Genomic DNA, 27810 nt, shown 5'->3' with positions numbered 1-27810 from the left:
AATTTTTGTGAAATCTCTTTTCAATTAAATATACATTTTGAACCTTTCACTCACCCTCATGCCAAATCCAACCTGTATGTGTGTGTACTGGAGGACTAGATGGTCATCACTAAAATGTGTATTTTCTGTCTTTCTCTGCAACGTTGTACATTGTCTCTAGGGAAAATCTACCCACTTTAGATATTTTCATAAACCAGACAGCCAGAGGAGTACAAGCTGGGGTGCGTCTCAAGGATTCCCAACACGTTTTCTTACCCGCGATGCCCTGAAAACCTCAAAATGTGACTAAAATCAAACATTTTCCTTGCATTGCTGGGCAATTTTCTCCCAGACTCAGAAAGAAACGACACATTCACTACCACCCAATTTTCCCCCAGAACTCCCAATAAAAATGCTACCTCACTTGTTTGGGTGGGCCAAGTGCCCACCAGAAGGAAGGGCTCAAAATGTATTGTGGAGACATAAAAATGATTTATTGCAAAACGACCTTGTTTGCAAGGGGGTCATCTGTGTTTTTGGTCCCGGGCTCGGTAGCCATCTAGGACAACCTATCAAATCTAGACATTTCTGAAAACTAGACACCCAGCGGAGTCCAGAGAGGTGTGACTTGCGTGGATACCCCAGTTTTCTCACCCAGAATCCCCAGCAAACCTCAAATTAGCTAAAAATAAAATCACATTTTCCTTACATTTCTGAGTGGGATCATCAAGCCGGCACAAATTTCCTACCACCCAGCGATACACCCCCACCCCACCCCACCCCACCCCCCCCCGGTCTTAAGATTAGAATGATACCACACTTGAGTGGGTGGGCCAAGTGACTGGGAAGGGCCAAAAAAGTGTACAGTTTGAGGGGGCACTAATGCGTGTTCATAAGCGCAGTTTTTCTTTTTACCTTTTTAAGCGGACTCTGCACTGGGCACCCAGTAAAATGCCAAAACTGGGGGGGGGGGGGGGGGGGGGGGGGGGGGGGGGAAAGCTTTCTTCTGCAGCACCCTTTCCCCATTTTTCCCAAACCCCCCACAATCGACCTGAGCGAACAACCCCAAATAGCTAAAAAAGGGCTTAGGATTGGGAGGTGGGGGGTAATATCGTGCTGTGAAGGGGTAAATCTGTTGCATGAATAAAGTGCTATGGTCCCTGTGAATAGGACTTGTTACAACGCGAGTCATCACAACACGTGCCATTACAAAGCGGTCGTTACAACAACTGCGTTGTTACCACGCAAAGCCATTATTACGCAAGTCAATACATCGACTTGCAGTAGATGGTGCGCCGACATTAGAAGCGTATAATTTACTATTCCAACTCCAGCCTACATAACAGTAGGGAAGGTGTTGGAATAGTAAACTATACTATTTCTAATGTTAGCACGCCATCTAATGCAAGTCGATGTAATGACTTGCGTAGTAATGGCATTGCGTAGTAACGACCGCGATGTAATGGCATCGCGATGTGATGCCTGCGTTGTAGTGGCTGTTTCCCGTCCATGTCGGCACCAAGAACATTATTAAATCAGCTTTCAAACATACAATAACCAATCGTCCTGTCATAGTAAGCTTTAACTGGGGTCATTAACTTAGTAAAGCATTATATACAGGGCACCATGTATTGATACCGCTATTAATGATTAATCAATATTTTACTTCACTAGGGTAGAGGTATAACTTAAAAAATACTTCTATATTGTTGTGTAATTCCAGTGATAGGTTCAAATGGCTTCACTCTAGCACTAACATCTTAAATTCACAGGGCCTTAATAAGCAGCTTTAAAAGGTCGGAAAATGGTACTTTGCACTTTATTGACCCAGCCGTATCTGGGTGCAGTTTTTTATCTCATTATCAGGCAACCTAATGCAGCGGCCGCTTTGATGTTTGGCATAGCCAATAGGTCTCGCTTTTGGGACCTTATAAGTATTTAGGTATGCAACTGTTGCATGGCTAAACACTTATAAAGGTCCCAAAGGCGAGACCTATTGGCTATGCCAATACTTGTTTGTTTTTGTTCTCTCGAACCTCTAGTTCACCTCGAGCACATCCTGCATGGTTCTCTTTTGAAAGTGGACATCCTATGCCTGTGTCTCATTGTAGTGGTCACCCCATGTCTATCTCTGCGAGCACGTCTCATGTCTTTCTTTAGCGTGGCAGCCTGTACCAGTCTCTTTTGCTGCACTTCTAATGTCTCTCACAGTATATCCAGTGTCTCTCTGCAGAACACGACCTGTGTTTGACTCTTGATGTAATTCGTATCCTTTGCCTGTGTCTGCAGGAGCAGCCTGTGTCTGCTTGGTGCGGTGTTTAGCTGGTGGTCTTTCTGCAGTGCTCAGCCTGTGTCTGTTTCAGCAGTGTACAGCCTGTGTCGGTCTCTTTTGGTAGGGCATTCCTTCTGGCAGTGTCTTGCTCTAATGTCAATACTTTGTCTCTCTCTGAAGTGCACATCTTTAGAAGTCCTGTGGCTCTCTGTGAGGTGACTGGTTCTGTTGCTTGATGTACTGCACATCTTAGGTCTATTTCTTGTTTCAGTGTTTATCTGTCAGTCTGTGCAGAGTGCACCCTGTGTAGGTCTCTTGCTGCAGAGTTTATCATGTGCCTGTCTACAGGGTAGAGCATGTCCACCTCTTGCTGAGCTGCACTTTACCTGCCTTTGTCAGCAGTCTTGGTCTGTCTCTCATAGGCTGTGACTGCCTCAGTGTGTGTCCGTCTCCAGGTGTACAATCACCTGTCTGCCTCAGCAGTCTTGGTCTGTCTCAATGTGTGTCTGTCTCTAGGTGTGCAGTCACCTGCCTCTCTCAGCAGTCTTGGTCTGTCTCTCGTAGGCTGTGCCTGTCTCAGTGTGCGTCAGTCTCCAGTTACTGTCTGTCTCACAGCAGAAGCTACTCTCTGCATTATCTCCCACAGGGTGTGCCCATCTCTGGCTTGTTTTAGTGTTTGAAGAATTAGGCATAAACCAGGAGAAGTATTGATCCTTGAGTTTATTGGGAAATGACTCCACCCAACACACGGAGCGTCCTCCCAGGTAAATGAACGAATGGCAACTGATCTGTTGTCTTCGAATCATAACCCAGTGGACGTTCCATGCATGAGCCACACATTTAAAGGAATACAAATAACATTCCAAAATTTCATAAGCATCGCGCCCTAACCGCGCGATGACTAACATGTCAACTATTACACCACCTTCCCCCTTTACATAAAATAAAATACTGTGAGCATAAAACTATACAGAATAACTTGTACTAAAAATACTTAATATCTAATAAATCCATCAAATTTCTTTGGGGTTCTAATAATCCGACCTCTTGAAGTACTGGTACTAGGATTACAGGATGATGACTTAACAATAGACTGGGCGTTGACGCATGAAACTGGGTTAACATTTTACGTAAGAATAGATGACCTCATTCCCACGGGTTTATTTCTGGAATCTAACCATTGTTCCCAATCCAAATCATCCTCAATATTTTTGTGGCTATCGTGCACAATTTTCACTTGATGTGGAGACACTTTGACAAGATGTCTTTTATTCCACCAACCTTTATTTCCAATAAAAGCAGCTCCCTTACTAACCTTAAATGCCTGCTCAGGAGTAAAAAAAAATTCGATTCCCCTTTTTAACTAGGTTTGTTTTTTTAATTTAGATCCAGTCTCCAACCAGAACATCCTTGTTCTGGAAATTACATTTATCGAATTCTGCTTTCATCTGGATTTGTTTCGCATTCACTCTCTCAGTAATTTCTTTAAGATTGACTTTATTTTCACCAGATATATCCTGTAGCCAGGAAGGGAAAAGAACAGTGTGTGCCTCTCTACCCCTTAATAAAGTGAAAGGAGGTACCCCAGTAGTACAATGAGGGGAGGTATTATAGTTCCAAATTTTTTGATTGACAAAATCTTCAACTTTCATACCAGAAGCAAGTGCAATTTGAACACCTTCTTTTCACACCGTATTCCCTCTCTCCACCAAACCATTAGATGTGGGGGAATATAGAGTGACTTTCATGTGTTTAATGTTGGAGTCTTTTAAAAATGTACGCATCCTCTCCGACACAAAGTGTGTACCATTATCTGGACGATCGCTTTAGGGAATCCCTCTAAAGAAAAAATCTCACTTAAAAACGAAATCGTTGATTCAGTGTCAGGAGATTTCACAAAACTGTGGTACATCCACTTTGAAAAATAGTCTACAGCTAATATAGCGTATTTCCTATCCTGGTCGAGTACTGAATAAGGATCTGAAAATTCGAGACCGATTTTTTCCCACGGTGCACATGGAAATTCAGTAGGATGTAAAGGGGTTTTGATGGTACGCCAATGTTTATCTGACAAAAGACACACAGGGCAGTTATCAATTGTTCTTTTAACTTGCGAATCTAACGATGGCCACCAGTAGTGTTGTTTAATTTTCATTATGGTTTTAGTCACACCTAAATGTCCCAGGGGTGCCTCATTAATAATTGTAGGTCGTAGGGAAGTGGGAGGGACAAACTTGTCTCCGCGTCGGCCAATTTTGTTCTCAACTGAAAGTTCATCGGAAACCTGAGCAAACACACGCAATTCCCCTACCGAACACCTGGCATCAGGCCAGTAATGAGTGGTATACTCCATTACTTTTTGCAAAATCACATAATTTCCGCATGCTGACTTCCAATCGGTTTCAGACAAAACCGGTTTCAGACAAAACCGAATTATATTCTTGAACTGCATCCACAAATGCCACACATTCAAATTCTTCAGAAAAAGAATCCTCTTCATCATCTTTGTGCATCAACAACCTAGACAAACAGTCAGCACGGAGGTTTTTGCCACCCTGGATGCACTTGATCTCGAAACAAAACTCTTGAAGTTTAGACACCAATCTCATCAACCTTGCGGACATGCTAAGAGAATTCACTTTGTTAAAAATATAAACAAGAGGTTTATGATCTGTAACCAGCTCGAATTTGCATCCCCAAATATACATCCTGAATTTATGCACAGCCCACACACATGCCAGGGCTTCCCTCTCAATAGTGCTGTACTGTTGTTCAAATGACTTTAGGGACCTCAAGGCGAACGCCACAGTTTGTTCCTGACCCTCAACTCTCTGGCTAAGGATTGCGCCGAGTCTGTGAATACTGGCGTCGACTGTTATACAAGAGGGACAGTCATCGCTGAAAGCGTGCAAGGCTTGGGCTGAAACCACTATCTTTTTAACATCCTCAAAAATGTTGTCTAACTCAACAGACCACTTGATACTTTGTCCCTTCCTTAGCAACAAGCGTAAAGGTTCGACTGCTTGAGCATAGCAAGGTACAAACCTCGTGTAATACTCAGCTAGTCCTAGAAATGACCGTAATGCATCTTTATCAGTAGGGGGCTTAGCATCCTCAATAGCTCTAATAATGGAAAACTTAGTTGTAATTCCATGTTTTGATATGGTGTGTCCTAAATAATACAATACTTCTACGGCAAACATACACTTGTCAGTATGTACAGTCATGTTTTTAGACCTCAAAATAGAAAGTACTTTTTCCAAAATGTTATGTTCATTCAAGGATTTCATAAAGATTAAAATATCATCCAAATAAGCTTGGACCCCACTAATATCATGGAACAAAGTCTCCATAAGCTTCTGGAACACGCTGCCAGCGGACGCAAGGCCAAACGGGAGGCGTAAAAATGTGTATGCCCCGAAAGGGGTCACTAATGTCGTTAACTCTTGAGAGTCTGTCTTCAAAGCGACCTGATGGTAAGCCGAACTTAAATCTATCAAAGAAAACCATCTGGCCCCTCCGAGGTTCGCTAATAACTCGTGAATCTTAGGCAGTGGGTGGCAATCCACAATTATATTTTTATTTAGTGCGCGCAAGTCGGCACAGAGTCTAATCTCGCCAGATTTTTTTCGTGCAACTACGATGTGAGCCACCCATGGCGAAGAATCAGTAGCCTCGATAATACCTTGGTCACACAGGCTTTGTAAAGTGCATTTCAACTCCTCTTTGACACTCAATGCAACAGAACGCACTTTGTGTGAAACTGGTTGAGCACCAGGTGTTAACCTGATACGGTGTTCTATACCTTTAACCAGGCCAACTTTATCACTGAACACGGACTTGAATTCTGAAACTATTTTTTTTACTGTCTCGTTGTCAGTCTCGGGTACGGAACATTCAATGTTACACACAGGTAAATCTCCTACTTTAATTGGATTCTCGTCCCCAGGGACCAAATATAGTCCCACACGTGCCAAGTCCTTCCACCCAATTATATTTTTCCCTTTTTCTGCAACGTAAATCTTTGTCTCAGTCTCTCTCCCGAGACATTGTACAATACCAGTAAAATATCCAATCATGTTGATATCTTTTTCCCCAAATGCTTTAGGATTCACATCAGATTGCGACAACTTAACTTGTTTGTTCCACAATTCATAAAAGGTTGTGTCCCTCAAAATCGTGATAGGTGAGCCGGAATCTGCCATTACCTGAAGGGGAATATTATCCATTATAGCAGAGCACAATGGGCCTCTTATGCAATTTGACTCACTACCGCAGTCTAGTGTAACTACCACATTACTCAGGGAATTGCTGCATGTATCTATAACATTATTGATACTGTTTACATTGAGAGGTTTACTAGCATTCCTGCATACTCCCTGAAAATGCCCAATTTTCTTGCAAATAACGCAGCGTTTACCAATGGCAGGACAACTCGGAAAATTCCCAATATGGTTTTTAGACCCACATCTGTAACAGAATAACAATTGTTTCTTTTGATTAAATTTTACATTTCTACCTTTGACATTTACAGCACAAATAGAGTTATCTTGTTCTACATCTGGAGAATGCTAGGAGGTTAATGCCGGTTTTCGGCGTCTCTTGCATGACTTTGCTGGAGATAACAGAACGCTCGATACTCAGAGCCAGCTCAGTAACTTCAGACAGAGAAGGGTTTTTACAGCTTAGAATTCTTTACCTAATTTTTCGTGAAGCACAATTAAAAACAAATTGATCTCTAATATAATTGTCCGTCAGTGGTCCGAAACCACAAGTTGTAGCCAATTCTCTTAGTGCAGATATGTATTCCTCTACCTTTTCTTCTTCTCCCCGTTTCCTTTTGTAAAATTTATGTCGCTCCAGCATAATATTTGGTTCACCAGAAAACAGTTTTATAAGGCGAGCAACAGCTTCCAAATAAACGTTCCATTGACTGTCGCCGGAATTAGATGCAGGAGGTGGAACAGGTACAATACTATCGAAAATCCTTTGGGAAGCTTGACCAAGGCATCCGAACAGCAAAGCAAATTTGCGAGCAGATGTATAATCTACAGCATCGATGGCTACTAAACGATTTTCGAATAGTCTGTACCATTCAGAGCAAATAATCGGTGGACTACCTGGTTTACTCAGGAATGGGGGAGGTTGTGTTATTTGTTGTACATAAGCCATAATAAATCACAAGCAATAATATCAACCATAACAGCAATAATAACAGTGAAATTAATAATGGCTTACAGATCTTATTAATAAGAGTGTGTGAATCACAGAAGATAAATTATGACAGAGTAAATTGAATTGTAAAATGTATCCATCTGAACTTGGTAGATGAATGGCTGTATCAAAATGTAAATCACTGTATAGACTGATGGTGTTGGCATAAAATGCAGAAAAAGGTGTATAAAGTATTTAGTTACAGCGTGCACATCGCTGAAATAAAGCTTGACGTGCTGTTAGCTTCTTAGATGTGCTGGTCTTTTTTTTTTTTTTACTTATTAGGGACAAGCTTGAATAATGCCAAGTGAAATGTAGCGTGCGCGTCGCTGAAAGTAAATCTGACTCTGATTAATCCGACCTGTGGATTTAAACTCGCTGCTTGAATCGCCGTAGATTTAGTGAGAACGTTCCATTCAAAGATGGCGTCGCGTCACTTGAGGACGTTGATGCGCTGAGGGACGATGGGAGCGCTCGAGGCGGAGATTGCAGTGAGGAGAGAGAGCACGGGCCAGCTGGGTGCTCCATTCAGACGAAATAAGAAGTCACGTACCTCGCAATTATCTCACCCTTGGATGATCGAAGGTGATCAGGGAACTTGATCCACCGTAAAGCTTGTGAATCTCCGTTCCAGACGTTGGTGAGGGTAGCATCAGGTACGTCGATGAAATTCTTGAAGCCCTTCTTGTGCATGGGTATGTGAGTGGAGTCGCTCATTGCCAGCTGAAGAATTAGGCATAAACCAGGAGAAGTATTGATCGAGTTTATTGGGAAATGACTCCACCCAACACACGGAGCGTCCTCCCAGGTAAATGAACGAACGGCAACTGATCTGTTGTCTTCGAATCATAACCCGGTGGACGCTCAATGCACGAGCCACACATTTAAAGGAATACAAATAACATTGCAACATTTCATAAGCATCGCGCGATGACTAACATGTCAACTATTACAGTGTGTCCGCCTCCAAGAGTGCGGCAACCTGCCTGTCTCAGCAGTCTCTGCCTGTTTCACATAGACAGTGCCTGTTTCTTTCTTGTCTCAGTGTGTCCACCTCCACGAGTGCAGTCACCTGCCTGTCACAAAGCTGAGTCATTCCCGACCTGTCTCTTGCTGGTCACAGTGTGCGTCTTTCTCCAGGAGTGCAGTCATCTGCCTGTCTCAGCAGTCTCTGCCTGTCTCACATAGGCTCTGACTCTCTCTAGGCATACAGTCACCTGACTGCCTTACAGCAACAGTCACTCTCGGCCTGTCTGCTCTGTGTTTTGCTTAGGGTGCCAAAGTCACCTTTGTCCCTATCCATTGAAGCTTGGAGAGTTACTCACCTAAAGGCTATGCTATTTTGTTACATTTATATTATCCACACCTAATCTCGGAGCATAGGGTAGAGATCCTTGGAGGAAATTCGAGTTACACAGGGTTTCCATTAGTATGATCTACTTGGTAGCATAGATGGAATTTTGGAAATTTTAATAACGGATATGGAAAAACAGCCCATTTGCATCTAGGAACCAGACATAAGTACCTATTGGCATTCCATTGTTTTTCTTACGGACATATATAGCAAGTTGTAAAAACACCATGCCCTGCAATTGGACCCTTCCAAAAGACATTTGCAACCAATATATTAGAATTTCAAATCAGTTTGGTTGATTTCAGTCGCATCATGGAACTGGCGAACACTATCTCAGAGCTTGTTAATAGTATCTCATGGAGCTGGTTAATATCTTATAGAGATGATTATTCTTTGTATATGTGTTATAGAATCTAATATGTCTTGCATCACATGGTAAGCAACTTAATTATACTATGTTCTTTATGATCATGTAAAGCGCTCTCATGCCCTCGGGTCTAGCTAGCGCTTTATAAAACATACAAAATAAAAAATAACATTAAAAAAAAATCTGTGTCACAGACTTGTTCAATAGTGTGTCATGGAGATGGTTAATAGTCTCTCAGGGAACCAGTTAAAAGTGTATCACTGAACTGGTTAATGAAGTCTCGTTTTGCTGATTAATTGTACCTTGTGAATCTAGTTAATGGTGTCCCATAAAGCTGGATAACAGCTCGCAGGGAACTGGTTAACAGCTTTTCAATTGTGTTTTGAGAGAATTAACCGTGTCTTAGGAAACTGGTTAATAGAGTCTGAACTAGTTAACAGACTGGCATATTTTGTGCCACATACTTGATTAATAGTACCTCTAGATACAGGTTAATAGTGTCGCAGGGAACTGGTTAATAGATAATACTGCATAATAGTGATTCTCAAGGAACTTATTAATAGTGTTCTAGGGAACTAGCTAATAGTACTACATGGAGATGGTGAATAGGGTCTCAAGAAATTGGTTAACATTGCCTCACGGAACTGGTTAATAGATCCTAATAGAATTGGTTAAAAGCGTCTCAAGAAATTGGGTGATAGTGTCTTAGAAAACTTGATAATATTGTCTCACGGAATATGCAAATAATGCCCTGAAAAACTGGTTATTAGAGTATCATGCAATTAGTTAATGGTGTTGCTGGGAATCATTTGATAGTGTGTCATGGTTATGCTTGTGACACAACGCTTGTACTCAACTTTTACGGCCCACCCCTTTCAAATGACACAAGCTACCACTGATAAAAGGGCACGAGAAAACGATAGTTCTAAAAGATTGTCCAGTACTCCTAGACATTAAGATGAGTGTTTTTATACTGCATGCTTCAGACTGAACATTGACTCTAGCCTTTGGGTATTTAGAACCTGCTCGCACTAGTGCTTGAGAAAGTCATAAGATAAAGAGCATCAGAAACATAAATTTGCCACAGCAGAGCACGCATCCCCTTCCGAACAGTAGTATGTATTCATTCTGCTCAGGTAGGCTACAAGATAACTCATATTGCACGTCAACATATCCCTTGGTCATTAAATGTCAATGTTAATTTATGCACCAAAGGAGATGAGTGCTTTGGGGTAAAAGGAGAGGATCGAGAAGCATGTGCTGTTCAAAGTATGAACCACTGAGCACGAAAAAATAGAAGTCTGTGCCTGCAGAAGACAGTGGAGAAAGTAATGAAAAAAAAATTGCATAGTAAAGGGGCTTACAAGGGAAAAGAAAATCAGCAAAGTGGCAACAAAGAAACATACAGACCACCACAGTGACCCAACGTATGTTTGAATTTCTTGCTCTTTAGAATGGAGGGAATCGAAAACACAATTTTCAAAGATAATCCTGAGAAGTCAGACTCCTTCAGATTGATTAGCTCCATGCAGTATCTGGTCAAAGATGCTGAAATGGTTTTCATCCTTTCAACATTTTTTATCCTCTTTTTGCAGTCGAGCCTTTAACAGTTTACCTTCAGAATGTCTTGGAAGAGGCAGATATAAATGCCGCGTACACATGCGAGTGGGAGGAGGAAATGTATTATCCATTTAGTTTACCATGTCCCAATTTGACAAATGGCAAACCTGCAAGGCATTTACGATGAGGGATACACATTTGGGTCAATTTTATGGTTTGAAATATTGCAAGACATGCTGAATTTACCAGGCAATCAGATGGTTATCTTACAACCTTTCCACTATGCTATAGAGCCACATATATAATGTGCCACCATGAAGAGACAGTACGTAGTTCTCAATCCTGGCTGTGAAAAATTGTAGAACACACTTTGGGCAGTTCTGAAGTCAGGAGAATGAACAGATCTGGTCTCTTATGCAAATATTTGACATATGGATAGGAATCATTAATTTCACAAACAAAATCTCTCTCGTGCGAGACTGGGATGGACAAATCCTAAAGCATGGATAAAAGATGCCCAAATCTTCCCTACTCTAAAACTTACCTTGTGTTAGACCTGTCAGCCCTTTGGGTAGTCCCTCCTCATCATTATTTATTTTGTCCCACTTTTGCCTCAAACCCTGTTAGTATTTTTCCTTTTTGGGAACCACCAGACTTTTTCGTATTGATGCAGATTCAGGGAGCCATTTTATCTACCCCTGGAACTTCTGTCTGAGGGCCTGGAGCACAAAATGGTGGCCACCTGTGACATCAGCAAGAACCCACTGGAACCTACTAGAACCTTCTGCAACATTCTGGAACCCTGTGACAGTTGGAGGCGGTTTAGAATGTTGGGAAGCTAAAGCCAGAGTTGACAGTTGGAGCTGGCAGTTGGCACCTGACTGGTGAAGAGAGAGCAGCAGAAACCTGAAGGAGGAAGGAGTGAGGCAGCAGGGGTGGAAACTTGTGCCTGGAGTGGGGTCCATAAACCCACCCTTGATACTAGTCCCTACTGACTGAGCCCAGCCTGGAGCCCTGTATGGGAAAAAGCAAGAAAAACCATCTTAAGGACCTGGACAGCAGGAACAGGCCTTAGAAGTAAAGAAAAGCAAGAATCTGACCTGTTTATTGGTTTCCCTGGAGTCCGACGTCGAGAAGCCTGAGACCTGGAGCCCGAGGTGGAGAAGCGGCGCTGACTGGAAAGTAGACGTCGTACCCGGAGCCGCCAGAGGTCAAGAGAGGGCGCCGACGGAGGTCGTGGAGAGTACCAGAGGTCGAGGAGGAAGACACCTGAGGTCAAGTGAGCGGCGTCGACGGGGGAGTGAAGTCCGCCCTCCGGAGTCGCCGGAGACCGAGGTGAAGCGTGCCGGAGGTCGGGAGTGGAGATCGCACTCCGGAGTCGCCGGAACCTGAAGAGAATCGTGCCGGAGGTCGGGAGTGGAGGTCGCACTCCGGAGTCGCCGGAACCCGAGGAGAGGAGCACCGGAGGTCAGGAGTGGAGATCGCACTCCGGAGCCGACGGAAGTCGACATCGAGCCAAGGCCAGCCGACGTCATCGAACCGGAGCCGCTCGAAGTCGTCATCGAGCCAAGACTGCCCGACGTCATCGAATCGGAGATCGACATCGAGCCGAGGCCGCCAACATCGAACCGGAGCCGCCTATCGACGTAGTCAAGAACTGACATTGCGCCGAGGCCGCCGACATCGAACCGGAGCCGCCTCACGGCGTCGACTCGACTCCAGCGGCGTCGGAGCTTCATAAAAAGGGCAGTAAGTGGAATAGAGGGCGCCTAAGGCCCTGTGGAGCTCTAAGAGACCATCCTAAGGGATAAAGAGGTGTTAGAACCAGCCTGGAAGTGCCAGGGGTGGACTGAGACTGATACAGTGACCTGTGTGAGGGGTTGTGTAGTTTGGGAGAGCCAGATCCCTAGATTACCCTTGATCTACCTCAGTTTTAGCCTCAGCCTTACCCAAGCTAGGTGAGACACCCTCAGGCCATCCACCTAACCACAAGCTGTGACTGGGCCAAATCAGCCCATAGTATTTTAAATGTGATCTGATTTTACAAATGTCATTGTTGGCTGGTATTATTTATTGAGGGTACTGTATTTATTGTATTTATCTAAATTATTCCTGTAATGTATTTATTGTCCTGAGCTAACTTATTCCTGCACAGTATTTATTCCCTCACAGTATTTATTTGACCTGAACCTATTTATTGCACCTGTAAAGTGTTACTATTTATTTGACCTGCACTTTTTAAGGAGAAGCCTTGTGTTCTGTGATTGTATTATTATTTATTTAATCAGCAACTAAGAGAAAAGAAGATAAACACAGAGATATTTTCATAATTTTTTAAGGTGTAGTGTTGTTTTTGGAACGGATGCACGCATGGTTATTGTGTGGGTATGACGTATGCTTAACACGGTGCCTGACCCCTGACCACTCGAGCCAAGCTACCACTGTGTATGTCTGGAGAGACCCCGTTACCACCACCCTTTCCGGTGTGGGAGTGGGGTTTTTCTAACACCTTGTTACATTTGAACTTCTGTAACCTGAGCAGACGCAAAAGTAAGGCACAGAAAAAAGTAGTTGGCTCGTGAAATCAAAAGAAGCTGAAAACATGATTTAAAACCTTAAACCACGGCCCGCAATCAAAACAAGAAACGTGGGCCGATTATAAGTTCTAAATCACTTGTTACACAGTAAAGTTATAATTAATTATTAGGTTCCAATCTTTTCTTACCTCGCTTATAATGAGAACCAGACTGAGTAGCAAAAAATTGACTATTTATATCAGGGTTTGTTCGCATGAACTCTGAACGGAGATAACAAGTGAATTGAATCCGAGCGCACAAAACATGTGGTTAATGATAGCTAGATATTATTTACGTTAATGTGACATACTAACATGGTAAAATTAATGGCACCTAAAGAACATGCTACACTATTTACCTTAAGTTTGTATTCTGTATCATCATAAATAAACGCGCACTAATCAAAAAGGAGACAATCACAACCTGCAAGCCATTGGGTGCTAGCACTGTCTTGTGCTAAATAAGACAAGCACTGGCATTGCCAATAGGTCTCGCCTTTGGGACCTTATAAGTGTTTAGTTATGCAGCACATTATAAACAGGCTATGCGCCATTGGTGGGACAAAGATGCTAGATGCTGGACAGCCTAAAATAAATAAAGCCAGCAAACAAAAAGTAAGCAACTGTGAATTACAAAACATGAAGCCAACTGTAAGTAATAGGCAGAATGCATTCCCAAGGAGGTTTTAATGCCCTAGTGTGTATATGTTTGTGTGCATATACTGTATGTGTGAGCATACCGGTGTGATATGTGGGTTTTTGTGTGTATATGTGTACATATGTTGCAGGTGTGTTTGAGTGCGTGCACGTATTTGTGTCTTTATGTGTCTGAATGTAGGGGTATATTCTTTGTACGAGTCCGGAGCCTGTTCGTGCCACAGTGTCTGCAGGCCTATATGGGTGTGCGCATGCGTCAGTGTGTGTATATGTATGTAAGCGTATATGGCCGGAGTGGGATGTAAGTGGGTGGGTGGGTGCACGTGTATAGGGCTGGAGTGGGACGGGGAGAGAGGGAGAGAGAGAGAACATTAGACATATAGCATGAGAAACAAAAGGCACTGACGGCGGAGGAGGGGTGGGGGGCGGCGAATAAGAATTAGACAGACAGCCTGAGTATTGAGGCACCGACGGATGTGAGAGAGAGAGAGAGAATTATGGTACATGCAGGAGACAATCTGCCATGGCTACATTGTTTGTGCTACGAGACAGGAGACTAGTAGAGGGGGTGTCGTAGAAAAGAGGGGACAGTGTGTGTGTTTAGTTCTTACAGGATGGCGACAGGCAGAGACACAGTGAACAGACTGGCAGAGATGGGGATGGGAGACAGGTGTATCCACAGAGACGGTCCCAGACAGGTTTGAGCTGCACAAGTACGGTTTAAGAGGAACATAACACCACTCTAGACAAGACATCCAATATACATATCTGCAGGGGCATAGACGGAGGCACCAGCCTTTGCTGAGATAAAACTACAGAGGAGGAGGAGGAAGAGTGAAGCGCAGGAAAGGGACAAGGCAGCACTTACGAGACACTCACAAATGAATAACTAGATGCATTTAAAATAGACAATATGTTCCCACTGTGTCTGCTTCACACCACGAATGCCACATTGGCGCTTAATAAATTCTGCACAACTCACCTACAATACTGACCATTCATGAGGAGAAGACTGCCAGGCGAGCTGTGTCTTGGAGGTTCAATGGCAGATCAAATACACCACTGCAAGCGGGACCACAAAAGTGAAAGCGTGACCGCCAGGAGCACCTCGGAGTATGCCGTTCAGAAAGCTCAGGACAAGGCAGGAAAGTGGACATTTCAAGCACGCCACTGCAAGCGGGGCCGCAAAAGTGAAAGCACGACCGCCAGGAGCACCTCGGAGCATACTGGTCCGGGAGCTCAGGACAAGACAGGAAAGTGGACATTTCAAGAACGCCACTGCAAGCGGGACCGCAAAAGTGAAAGCTCGATCGCCATCTGTTTACAATTAACGCGAGGCGCGTGCATGATAATTGAAAACAGATGGCGCTACTGCTCACTCGTGCCATCTGTTTTCAATTAGCACGCGCGCCGCTGCTCGCTCCCGCAAGGTGGATGCCAGCACAAGCACGAGTGCTTGAAAGAGCTGACCATTTTCTAAAGGTCACCTCCTAGAGCAGCGCATGCGCGCTGCCTAGGCGAGACCTAAAAAAACAGGGAAACATGAAAAAGACCTGAAACAATATAAAACATTGAAAAGGGCCTGAAACAATATAAAACATTGTAAAAGGGCAAACCTTGGTGGTATCTAATGTACGAGACTATGGTCGAAGCAAAACACGTCCATTAGCGGATGAAGTAAAACACAGAACAGCGGACGGGAAGCTACTAGAATGTACCGCAAATAACCATAAAAACAATAGAGTTGTGGATGACATGCCCTGGGGTAAGTGTATAGAGGTGGTAGCATGCTATGCCTTGGGTAGAACCGATGCCAAAAATAGGAACTGAATGAATGCAGGCATGTACTGAACGGTTAAAGATTTCGTGTGCTGTGCCCTCTGATTTTAAGCGACCCTTTTATCAGCTGATGAAAACAGTTGACAAGGATGAAGGACACAGTTCGCCCTAAAATTCAAACGCCCACATGCATACAAGATCCCTCACCTGCCGCGAAATGCAGTGGACTGGAACGGCGTCCTGCAGTGTCCCGGCTGTTTACATTATCGGTCCCCAGAAGCCTCTGGACTCTCTCGAGGTCCCCCGTGCGACAAGCCTCGAAGAGCTCCCGAGCCGGCTCCTCCCCACCCCCTGTGCAGTGCCTGCCGCCGGTCATCCTATGCCAGCACTGCCGGGCTGGGGAGGGCGCCGAGGCCGCTGTACCTTGCAGGCCGCCCAGACCTCCTCCGCACAGCAGCGTTAACCGCGGGACATGACCCGGTCCTGCCAGTCCTGGCGCACCCAATGCAGCCTCACCCCATCCACAGTGGGGGAAATATGACCATGGTTCAGTGCTTTTGGGGGGCAAACTCTATTGGAGGATCAAGCACTCCTCACAAGTTGTCTGCTTATCCACAGGGCAAACTCTCTTCAAGATGGTCAGTGCGTCTCTGATGGGCCTGAACTCAGTCCGCACCCAGGAACTAGCTCAGCACTTGCGGGAACACTTCCTGCTGCAGCGCACCCACGCGAACATTTGTTGGTATTTGCAGGCGAGGCCGGTGATTGGCTGCTTCTTTTTCTTAGGCTGGGCTATTCGTAGAGATTGAAGACGGACAAAAGGAGTCAGCCAATTTAGCCATCTTAGCGGGGAACAACCTTGGCGGCCATCTTTAAAGAGGAATGTTATTTATATAATTACTACACTAGAATAAAGGTTTCCAAATCATTGCTGTTTATTTAAAGAACCGCTGACATAATTCTGTATCGAGGGTGTGATGCCTCGATTTACAAACCTTTTAATTAGAAAAATGTAAACTTTCTTGCCTCCTAAATGAGTGAGTAGCCAGCTACCTTGAAGCATTGAATTCTGTGGGCTTGATTGGCAAGCTACATTTTGTAATATGTAAAATAGACTAACTTCAAAATGCAATGTAGATTTCCCTAATAAGTTATGGTGGAAAGTCTTAATTTTATTAAAGACACGGAGGCTAGTACTATGCTTTTCTAATTCTATGTCAGGACAGGAGGCTCCGATTATGCTTTCTCATTTCTTTATTAGAAATGCCCAGCAGCCAATCAGAACCGTTTATGAAACGAAAAAACTACAGTACCCATGAGTACCCGGGTACCACGTGACCAACCATAGAGTCTCTCATATAAAAGGTACAACAGGAGAAAGTACGGCCTCTTTCTTTGCTGCTCCGCAGCCAGTTAAGTGCCTTTTTCTTCTTACTCATGTTACATTGTTGCATTATTGTCTGTGCACTACTGTTGGGACGCGCTTGCTTGCAATTTGTACTTTATTACTGATACATTGTTGCGCGCTGTCTCACGCGGTTCATTTATTTTTTCTGCTCCGCTTCGCGCGGCGCACATGCAGGGAGCGTGGTCTCACCTCCCTAGGGCGTGACGCTCGCTCGAGCGTCGGTGTCCGAGTTTAGTGGAGTGGGAGTACAGGGGCTGAGAAGCTCGCGCTAGCGCTCGTGCTTCTCTGTTTATTTCGAATCTGAGGCGGCCGTTTCCGCGCATGCGCGGCGGCCATTTTCTTTGTTTACAAAGCGTGTTCTCACACGGAGCTCAAGAATCGGTTGTTCTTCACACCGCTGCCCACTGCCTCAGCTTCTCTTCAGCCCCATCGACGCCCTTTGCTGTTTAAAGGCCTAGGGCTGTACAATTACGCATAGGCTCTGCCTAGAGTGACTCAGCAAGCCCTCCCTCCACAATTAATTAATTTATTTATTTTTTGGTCAGCTTTTTTTCTGTCCTTTAACTGGCTTGCTGTGGGGTTTTTCACTCCCCCTGAATTGTGCCTTTGGCATTGTAATATTTATTGACATTAAAGTGTCATTTTGTGGGCATTACTTTCACTTTTCCAGTGAAGCTAAGTAAAATGGAGGATTATTTTGATGAGGATGATTACTCCTTTGAGGATGAAAGCTCAAGTTTCCTTGAGCAGGATTTAGTAGAAGCATTGGACCAAGGAGTTCAGCACTCCGTTAACAAAGCCCTGGTCCACGCTATTAATCCGCTGAAGCGTCATTTGACGCAATATGCCAAGCAGCAAGGTTGGTTGCCTTCTTCTCGTTCTTCCAAATCACCAATAAATCCACATAGGGCGGATTTTAAACGTTTGGCTAAATCTCTAGCCTCAGAAAAGGCTTCCTCTATTCCTTTGGTAGGCGCTTCTACCTCGGCAGGCTGTCATACTGACACTGACGGTCCTCCTTCTTCCTCTTCTGACCAGGATGTCCCTCCACCACGCAAGAAGGCTCGCAAGGAGCATTACGTAGACGCTCCTACTCACCCGCAAGTCCTAACCTTTGAACCTTCGGAGATATATCACCCCCATTCATCTTCATGGCTTCCTTCTCCTGCGGTAGCTGAATATGTCCAGGCGCACATCCGTCAACCTTTTGAAAAGGATGTTAGGGCTCGCCTCCGCTCCGAGTGCCCTCGCCCGGATCTTGCAGATCACCTGGCAGACACTCCTGAAATTGACCCCACAATGCTTTCCTATCTGAAAAAATTTGCTAAGGATCCTAAAAAGGGTCTGGACAGATCTTGGCGGTCCTGTCAAGATAAAATGTTGGATTTAATGGGACCCCTCACCAAGATCCTAGATCTCGGATTTCAGGCCAAGGAAGCAGAATCCCTTGTGGATCCAGATGAACTCATAGAATGGGCTCAGAGGGCTATTTGCCAGTTGGGCAACGCAAATTGTGCCATTTCAAGTGAGCGCCGCCGCTCTATTCTTCTAAAGATTGATCCCAAATTGGCGGAACTCTCTACTTCCGAGTCTGGTCCGGTGGCTCAAGGTCTGTTATTCGGCCAACCGTTCCTTAAGGAACTCACTAAATTTGTTGCAACCTTCAGCGGTTTGGATAAGGCGCAAGCTTCCATCAAGCGTGCACTTCGTCCGGTTTTTGCCAGGGCCGGACGACATAGGGGACGCTCGTTCGGCCGTGGCTCCAATAACCCCTCCCAGAGAGGTTATCAGTCCCAGAGAGGCGGAGGTCAGGACTCCGGCTACAACTCCCGCTCGAATTTCTATCCTTCCCGAAAAGGGAGAGGTCAATTCCGGAAAGGCCGTTCCGGTGGCAACCAAGGTGCTTACCAAGACTCTAATACCTCAGGTGAGTTTGATTTCTTTTTCCGAGGTGGTTCTGGGGGGCAGAATACGTTTTTTTCTCCAGAACTGGCGTCAAATCTCCAACGATGCTTGGGTTCTGCAAACTGTTCAAGGTTTCAAAATAGAATTCTATCAGACCCAACATCAATCCCTCCCCCCAACTCCTCTCCATTTTTCCCTTCAGGACCAAAAGTTTATTTCGGCAGAGATAGAATCCCTTCTCGCCAAAGGGGCAATCAGGTCAACTGTCCCCCACCCTCACGGGTTCATCAGCAATGTTTTCTTGGTTCAGAAAAAAGGGGGTGGCAATCGTCTGGTCCTCAACTTGAAGGATTTCAACGGAAGTGTAGTTTACAGACACTTCAAAATGGAAGGGATCCATCTTTTGCGCGATCTTCTTCGCGAGGGGGACTGGATGGTTCGGCTCGACCTCAAGGATGCCTATCTTTCCATTCCCATTTACGAGCCTCATCGTCGTTTTCTTCAATTCAGTTGGCAGGGGATTTGGTACGAATACACGGTTCTCCCATTCGGCCTCTCGTCAGCACCCTGGTGCTTCACGAAACTTCTGAGGCCCGTAGTGGAATGTCTGCGTGCTCGGGGTGTCCGCCTGATAATCTATCTCGACGACATTCTTCTCATGGCGGACAAACCCCTCACAGTATTAACACACCTGGAATGGTCTATCGACCTTTTGCAATCCCTGGGTTTCCTAGTCAATCCGCAGAAGTCTATCTTGAATCCTACTCAAGTAATCGAATTTCTGGGTTTTCAAGTGAATTCCCTATCCTGTCAACTATTACTACCATACCAAAAGATTCGGTACATCAAGAGAGAATTGAGGTCTGTTCTTTCCAGACAGATTGTGTCGTTGAGGTCGTTAGCACGTGTAGTCGGTCTACTGGCGTCCTCCATTCAGGCGATATTCCCAGGTCCGCTGCATTACAGAGCACTTCAGAGATTGAAGATTCGTCATCTCCAAAAAGGTCTTCGCTATTCAGATCTGATTCCTCTTTCCGAGGATGCGAAGAGCGAGATGCAATGGTGGTTGGACCACATGGAGGCCTGGAATGGACGAGCCCTGTTCGGCTCCGCTCCGGATCTGGTGATAGAATCCGATGCCAGTCTTTGGGGTTGGGGAGCCCGGTGCAGTCCCATCTCCACCGGGGGTCGCTGGTCCCCCCAGGAACTCTCTCTTCACATCAATTGCCTAGAACTTCTAGCGGGGTCTTTTGCGATTCGGTGCTTCTCCCCTCATCAGACCAATTGTTGTATTCTTCTCCGCATGGACAACGTTTCAGCGGTCTGGTATGTCAACAAGTTGGGGGGAACACGATCCAAGATTTTGGCGGAGATCGCCAAGGATTTTTGGCACTTCTGTCTTCAACAGAAGATCACAGTTATTGCCGAATATCTTCCCGGTTGCCGCAATCAGATTGCGGACTGGAACTCTCGCCATCTTCGCGACTTCAGCGATTGGCGCCTTCACCCGCGCATTTTCCGCATTCTCCGTCGGACTTGGGGTCAATGTCACCTGGATCTGTTTGCGTCTCGCCTAAATACTCAACTCCCTCTATTCTTCAGCTGGAGGCCGGATCCGAAAGCCCTGGCCACAGATGCATTTCTTCAGACTTGGCCGTCCACTCTGTGTTACGCCTTTCCCCCGTTCATGTTGATTCCCAGGGTTCTGGCCTACTCGAAACGTTTTCAAACGGAGCTAATTCTCATTGTTCCGCTGTGGAGAGCTCAACCATGGTTCCCAGACCTTCTGGAGATGTGTTGTGCGGTTCCGTTCCTTCTTCCCCAGAGGTGGAATCTGTTGCTGGATCCCCTAGGCGATCCGCATCCCCTGGTTCTATCCGGCAATCTCCTACTGTTGGCGTGCCGAGTTTCGGGGATCGCTGGTCGCTCCCAGGCCTTTCATGCGACGCTTCCAAATTCATCAGTGACGCCTGGTCTCCCAGTACTCACAAAAGATATAGAGCCTCATGGAAACGTTGGTGTGACTGGTGTGTTCAGCGGGAAGTTGATCCCGCTTCAGCAGATGTGGCTCTGATTATTAATTTTCTAGCTTCTCTCGCTTCTTCTGGTTTGGCTTATCGTACGGTCAACAACTTCCGTTCCGCCATCTCTGCCGCCCATGTTCCCATTAATGGTAAACCGGCGGGTGAACATCCCTTAATTTCCAAATTGCTTAAGGGCATTCGTTTAGCGAATCCTCCGTGCCCTAAATATGTCTCGCTTTGGGATGTCTCCATTGTTTTGAGATTTTTGGAGGCTTGGCCTTCTAATTCTTTACTTTCTCGCAAGCAACTCTCTGCTAAATTGACTATGCTGTTATGTCTCGTTTCTTGCAAACGAGTGTCTGACGTGCGGGCGTTAGACTTGGCAGGTCGCAGATTTACACCTGAGGGTGTCACTTTTCTAATCTCTAAACGCACCAAGACTGCTACCTCTTCGGTTACTTATCCTTCCTTTCCTCATCACCCCAACCTTTGCGTTGTTCAATGTGTCAAGGATTACGAGGTATGTACTGCCCCTTTACGTTCTGATACACAGGGTCAACTTCTTATTGCCTTGCAAAAACCTTTTCGTCCTGTTACTCCTGCTACATTAGCTCGCTGGGTTAGATGGCTCTTGTCTGAGGCTGGAATTGATGTTTCCATTTTTGGTGCTCACTCGGCTCGCGGGGCCATGGCCTCTAAAGCGTTCTCGATGGGTGTTTCATTACTGGACATCATGAAAACCGCAGATTGGTCTTCTGACTCTATGTTCAAGACCTTTTATTACAAGCCTATCGAACATATTGCTTCTGTAGTGGTGGATCAGCTTTGAACAAGCATAATCGGAGCCTCCTGTCCTGACATAGAATTAAAAATTTGCAAACATTCGTGACAAGAATTTTCAATTCTATTAAGGACAAGGAGGCGAGGATTATCCCACCCAAAGTTATGTTTGATTCTCATGTTTATCATTGTCACAGTTGCATTTGATTTATAGCAATGCATTGATTTTCTCTCTGTTTACCCTTCCCTTTTATTGCCTTCACTCTCTTTATTGGATGAGTATTACGGCTGTACTTTCTTTTCAGGTTCTGACCCGAAATAGTGATTCTACTGTTTATCCTGCTTACTCCGCTTGGATCATCTGTTGCCTTCCTCTGTTCGGCGTTTGCTTTGTTTCTAGCGTCAGGATGATCACCGACTGTGGCTGATGGACTTTGTTTCCTGGCATGCTTCATTTTCCATTGGATTTCATGTTTTTTCCTGTGAACTGCTCCTCACCAAAGAAAGAGGACGTACTTTCTCCTGTTGTACCTTTTATATGAGAGACTCTATGGTTGGTCACGTGGTACCCGGGTACTCATGGGTACTGTAGTTTTTTCGTTTCATAAACGGTTCTGATTGGCTGCTGGGCATTTCTAATAAAGAAATGAGAAAGCATAATCCTCGCCTCCTTGTCCTTAATAGAATTGAAAATTCTTGTCACGAATGTTTGCAAATTTTTAATCTTGCTTTATATGAAGAGCAGCCAAGATAACAAACACAAACTACAGTTCCCAGCAGGCCAGCGAGAAACTGGCCAATGGGCAACAAAAGAATCAACAGTGTCAGCCAATGAACAGACAGTCTAGGATATAATGAAGTGTCAGACTGCGAACAGCCCTCTTTTCTTGGGCGAGCAAGTTAAGAAAAGTTCATGATGAGAGGAATAATAGCAAAAGCAATGCATAAAGCCAAAGTCCAAGCAAACAAATCTTGACCAAAGTCCATCAGAGAGGTCCTGGTGATGTCATCAGCAACAGGATCCGTAGAACCAGAGGAAACACACCAAGCAGAGGAGCATCATTCCGCGAGGACACCGTGGAATATCATGAGGAAGCCGGTGGTAAGGCTGGAGTCCCTGTAGGGAGGGAAACAAACACAAGTTAGAAGTGTTGAGGTGGGATAATACTCGCCTCCGTGTCTTTAATAACATAAAGACTTTCCGTCATAACTTGTTAGGAAAATCTTTATTTTATGGCAAGACCGGAGGCTCATATTATTCTTGTTCAAAGCATATTAATAACAGAAGACACAGCAGAAATCACGGGTTTACAATAAAAAATACGAAAAACTTTATCATTAGACCAATCCGCTGATCTCAGAATGTCCTCCAACCGGGAGCCAGCCCAAAAGGCTTTGGAAGCCATGGCTCCCCTGGCAGAATGGGCCCCAAAGACAGAAACGTCAATGCCAGCAAGTGACATGACCCAACGAACCCAGCGGGCAAGGGTAGCAGAAGAGACAGGGTTGTGAGGTTTACGAAAAGAAATAAGGAGTTGGGAATGGGAGGAAGTTCTGAGATCAAAAGTACGTTGTTCGTAAACTTTGAGGCATAGACCTACACACAATTTAGGTTGGTCAGGAAAGTAAGGATAAAAAACAGAATTCAAATTAGATTTTGTACGTCTATTAATATGAAATAATACACCAGAAGGAGTGAATTGATGAGAGGATGCTCCAGCGCTGAATACCACAAATCCCCTCGCTACAGAACGGACCACATTTCATTCACTCATTCACTGGTGGGGCCCATAACACCAATCATTCATTCTACTTTCAGTATCAATGGTCCGAGAGAGAGAGAGAGAGAGAGAGAGAGGGGAGTTTCTTTCGGTATTCCATGCGCTGGAAATGGGAGGAAGAGTGCACCAATCACCTGATGAGTAACAACAAGTTTCCCTATACCTCCCTACCTCACCAGGATCTCAATACATTATAACCTAGCAGTTCCTCCCATATTATTGGCCATGGATCAGCTAGTTGCTGGGAATAGCAACCCTTAATTCTTCTAAACAATATACATTGAAATACTTCAAATAATAACCCGACACAGTTCTTTAAATGAATAATATGTTTATCTAATTATAGCATAAGGAAATCATATAGCATTCAATATTTTGGTTTGCATATTTACCTAATCTGGCTAAATGGCGTCCTCTATGTCAAATTCAGATCTTTCATCTCTATGCCCATAAATCAAAGAATCAGTTCGTAAGTTAATAGGGCATCTGATCAGTCCATCAGAGTCTCTGGTAAGCAGCTGTCCAGCAGTGTCATCGTCCTCTCCGTCAGCATAACGTCGGGCAATCTGGTAAAATGAAGGTGGGCTCGCAATGGAATAGAATAGAATAATGTCCTACCCTCTCTAGTCTACTTTTATAGTAAATTTTATCGACAAAATGTTTCAATACATGTTTCAGAACAAATTTAATTGGTTAAACCAGGATCATTCTTCCTGATTCTCATACATTAAATGTTGCATTAGATGCAGCCTCTCAATTTGTGAGTAAATTAGCAACAGTTTCTAGTCTATTCAGGGCATGTTGATTCCCATGCAGGGTTGTGTCCTTAGTGTCATCAATTATAACAGTTCATAGTTTAAGTAAGTCCTTTGTTTGATGCTTGGCACTCCTCCCAGGATGTCCTTCACGGATACAGTCTGCCTGGGGTCAGGACGAGGTTATTGTTGCTCATCTTTTAGCGCGGGCGCACTTCACTCAGTGACTTCTGTGTCTTGACGGGGTGTCAGAATAGGGATGGCAGCCATTTTGTGGCCACTCCAGAAAGGTCAACTTAAGCAAAGAAACATAAAACGTAATTAATACATGGAAATGACTATTAAAATGTTATCCCCTCACTAACCCCTCTATGTGTGTGTATTTATCTAGCAAAAGCAACACGCATTGCAGTTTATACTCACAATTTAAAGCACGATTCACAAATCACATCACAAAAGCAACATAAAACATGCAAATTCTAAGTATCTGCCATTAGTATGCGTACAAAATTAGTTTACGTATCAATCAAGCCATGCAAATGCGTTTCCCACGTGTATTTTCTAATTAGTAATGTTGATTAATTAAACACGGCAAACAATTATTACTATTAATGTTAATCAATTATTCATGTTAGTTCAAAATGATGAAATGGAGGAGGTATACAGTTCTTAGGGAAAACCTCGCTCCAGCAATCCCCCCTTTGGTGGTTTTATCACCACAAAACACCCAAATTTAGTATTCTTTTACGGAAACTTGAAATGACTTCTTACTCATAGCTTAAAATTCAGTTTCTTCATATTCGTCTCTTTTTACCTTCTCATACATTTTGTCTTTCCACTCATCTAAGGATATCTCTTCAAAATCATTTTCTGGATCTTTCCCTTTTCTCTTAAGTTTATCTCTTTTTATTATTTGTTTTCTTTTTCCTGCAACACATACATCCTAATTTTATCACTAAAACTGCAACTATCACACATCTTAATGGAAATAGAATTTTACCTATAACAGTGCTACCTATTTTAACTAAGACATTTTTAATAGCAGCTATTTTCTTTCCCATTCTTGTCCATACATCTTCAACCTCCAGTGGTACAAGTTCATCGTGCAATTCAGTAATATTTTTAATGTAAACTTTTAGATCTTTACTTTCGTCTGGAATGTAAGTGCAACAATGTTGAACTTTCAGCATTCCACAGACTCCACCCTCTTTTGCCAAAAGAATGTCAAGGACAAGTCGATTTTGCATCACCATAGCACGCATGGCAACCATTTCAGTATTAACCAATAAGAATCCATGAGCAGTGCTTGTTGACAAGCGATCCACTACTGTAGATAATCTTCTAATTTTATTTGCATTCAGAGTTATTCCCACTGCCAGTATCAATGCACAAAAGATGTCACCCACAATTTCTGCCCAAGATTCTCTCTTTCTTCGCGCTAAATGACTATTTAAACTATTTACACCTTCTTCTCTGTCCATGTGAAAGATTTTTGGAAATACCAGGCCTACATAACATGTGCCATACCAATGGTCTGGCAAACAATAATATGCCCTGTTCCCACAGATAAAATATATTCCAGGAAATACTGGATCTCTTCCACCTTTGAATCCCCATCCACCCATGATTCGGTATGTATCATGGCACTCACTATTTCCTAAAAACAAGTTATCATATGCAGTTTGATTCCTTCTTATACAAAGTTTTCCTTTCTGAGGCCTATCTAAAGCTATTGTTGGTGTTGACTCTCCTTTTGTCAAGTGTTTCTCCATTTCTATGTCCCAAGCTGTTTTCTCAACCTTTCCTTCTGATGCATTTTTGTGCATCTTATGCCTTCTTTCCTCAACCATATTCAAAAATGTATTTTCTTCTTTCTGCAAACTGCATGTCAAATTATATTTAAACACAGCTTCTAATGTTAGTTCACTAGTCTCTAGGAAAAATTGACCTAAAACCTTTGCAGGTCTTATCTTATTCAACTTATTATTAGCAGGCACTAATGCAAAAATGTTATCTACATCTGAAAAATAATACTCTAATTTCCCAATCTCATAATACAAACAAGCTATTACACTACATGTTATTCCATAAGTAGCTGGAAGATGATGATAAGTCACTCCCTCTGCCACAGAAGCAGGTAACTGCATGCAGACGTAGCAGTCCCTTACATCCATAGTCTTTACATATTCATACAATAATTTTGAAAATACATTTTTAGAAAAATCGTTAATAGACCTATCTTTATGCAAATGAATGTTTGTTTCTACAGTCGGTATTACCTTTGAAAGTTTACCTATATTAGTTTTGTTTTGACCATTTCCTTCTATTGTATCTATTGTGACTTTAAATGAAATTACAAGAGCTAGGATGCTCCATAAAAGCATTAATAATCCTGTACAACAGCAACATGTTTTACACCATCTTTTCATGAATGTACATCTACTTTTACTACCATCTGTGTTAGCCATTTTCTAAAATAGACTCTGTCTTTTGACTTAGCCTCTTCTACTTGGTGACCAGTTTCTACCCCAAAGCTTCTAAGCTTCTACTTAGTTTACTAGTTTTCTACTTTTTCTCTTTTATTATTGTTCTCCACATCAACAGCTTCTTTGATTATTCAGTTTGGCATCTCATCGTCCTTTGCCTCCTTCACCCAATCAGGATACAGAATTTCCTGAATCTCCACTTCTTCTTCTCCAATGTCGGACAAGAGAACTCTCAGCATTTCTGATTCTTCTTCTTCTTTAACCACTTTCAGTAAAGCCTCCTCTGGATTTCCTTGACTATCTGCCTCTTGGGATTCTTCAGGCAGGGCCACATCCGTCCATTCCGGCGACTTATACTTCTGGTTAGGTTTTCTTGTTCTTCCGGATTCTTTTGTTACAACTGTTTCTTTCTCCTTTGATTTTTCCTGACTCGTGACTTCATTCACCTGTTCAGCTCTTGGTGATTTCACTCGAGATAGTCGATATCTTAGTCTTTTAACTTTGTTCGGCCAAACTTCTGGTTTTACTGTTTTTCTCAAATTACTTTCTTTGACATTCTTTTCATTCTTTTCTTCTCTCCAAGCTCTCTTTCTCAGAACTCGACCTTCAGGTATTTCGTACCCACTCTCTTCTGATTCTGTCCCAACTTGCTTTTCTTTTTCACCAGTTTCTTTATCAACCACCTGTTCTGATTTCCCTACTTCTTTCCCTCCTCGGATCTCTGGCACGCAATCTTCCTGCGGACTACTTGTCCCTTCACCTAGCTGGATGTTGCAGTTCCCTACACCTCCTCGGGGGTCTTCCGCAATCTGTCCCTCTCTCTCTGTAACTGTCCCTTCCTCATTCAAATCTATTAGTTCAGGTGGAATTTCTCTTGAATTTTCATCTGGAATTTGTTCTTTTTTTCTTTCTTT

At 43.8% G+C, this 27810-nt stretch overlaps 1 protein-coding gene across 2 annotated transcripts in view; it reads right to left on the bottom strand.

Moving 5' to 3' along the window:
* Window positions 1-16524, bottom strand: part of TNKS2 (tankyrase 2) — a 689601-nt gene extending 673077 nt beyond the window's left edge. The window contains exon 1 of one of the 2 annotated variants that reach the window (XM_085605833.1): window positions 15965-16524. In XM_085605833.1, the coding sequence (XP_085461959.1) occupies window positions 15965-16133 (169 nt within the window). In that variant the 5' untranslated portion in view covers window positions 16134-16524. The remainder of the gene's footprint in view (window positions 1-15964) is intronic. The other variant, XM_085605841.1, reaches the window with a different exon arrangement.
* Between the last annotated feature and the right edge of the window lie 11286 nt (window positions 16525-27810).

This window comes from Triturus cristatus, chromosome 1_2 (assembly GCF_964204655.1).
Source record: "Triturus cristatus chromosome 1_2, aTriCri1.1, whole genome shotgun sequence".
NCBI lineage: Eukaryota > Metazoa > Chordata > Amphibia > Caudata > Salamandridae > Triturus > Triturus cristatus.
The sequence above is the reverse complement of the archived record's forward strand: the minus strand, read 5'-3'. Positions and strand labels throughout refer to the sequence as shown.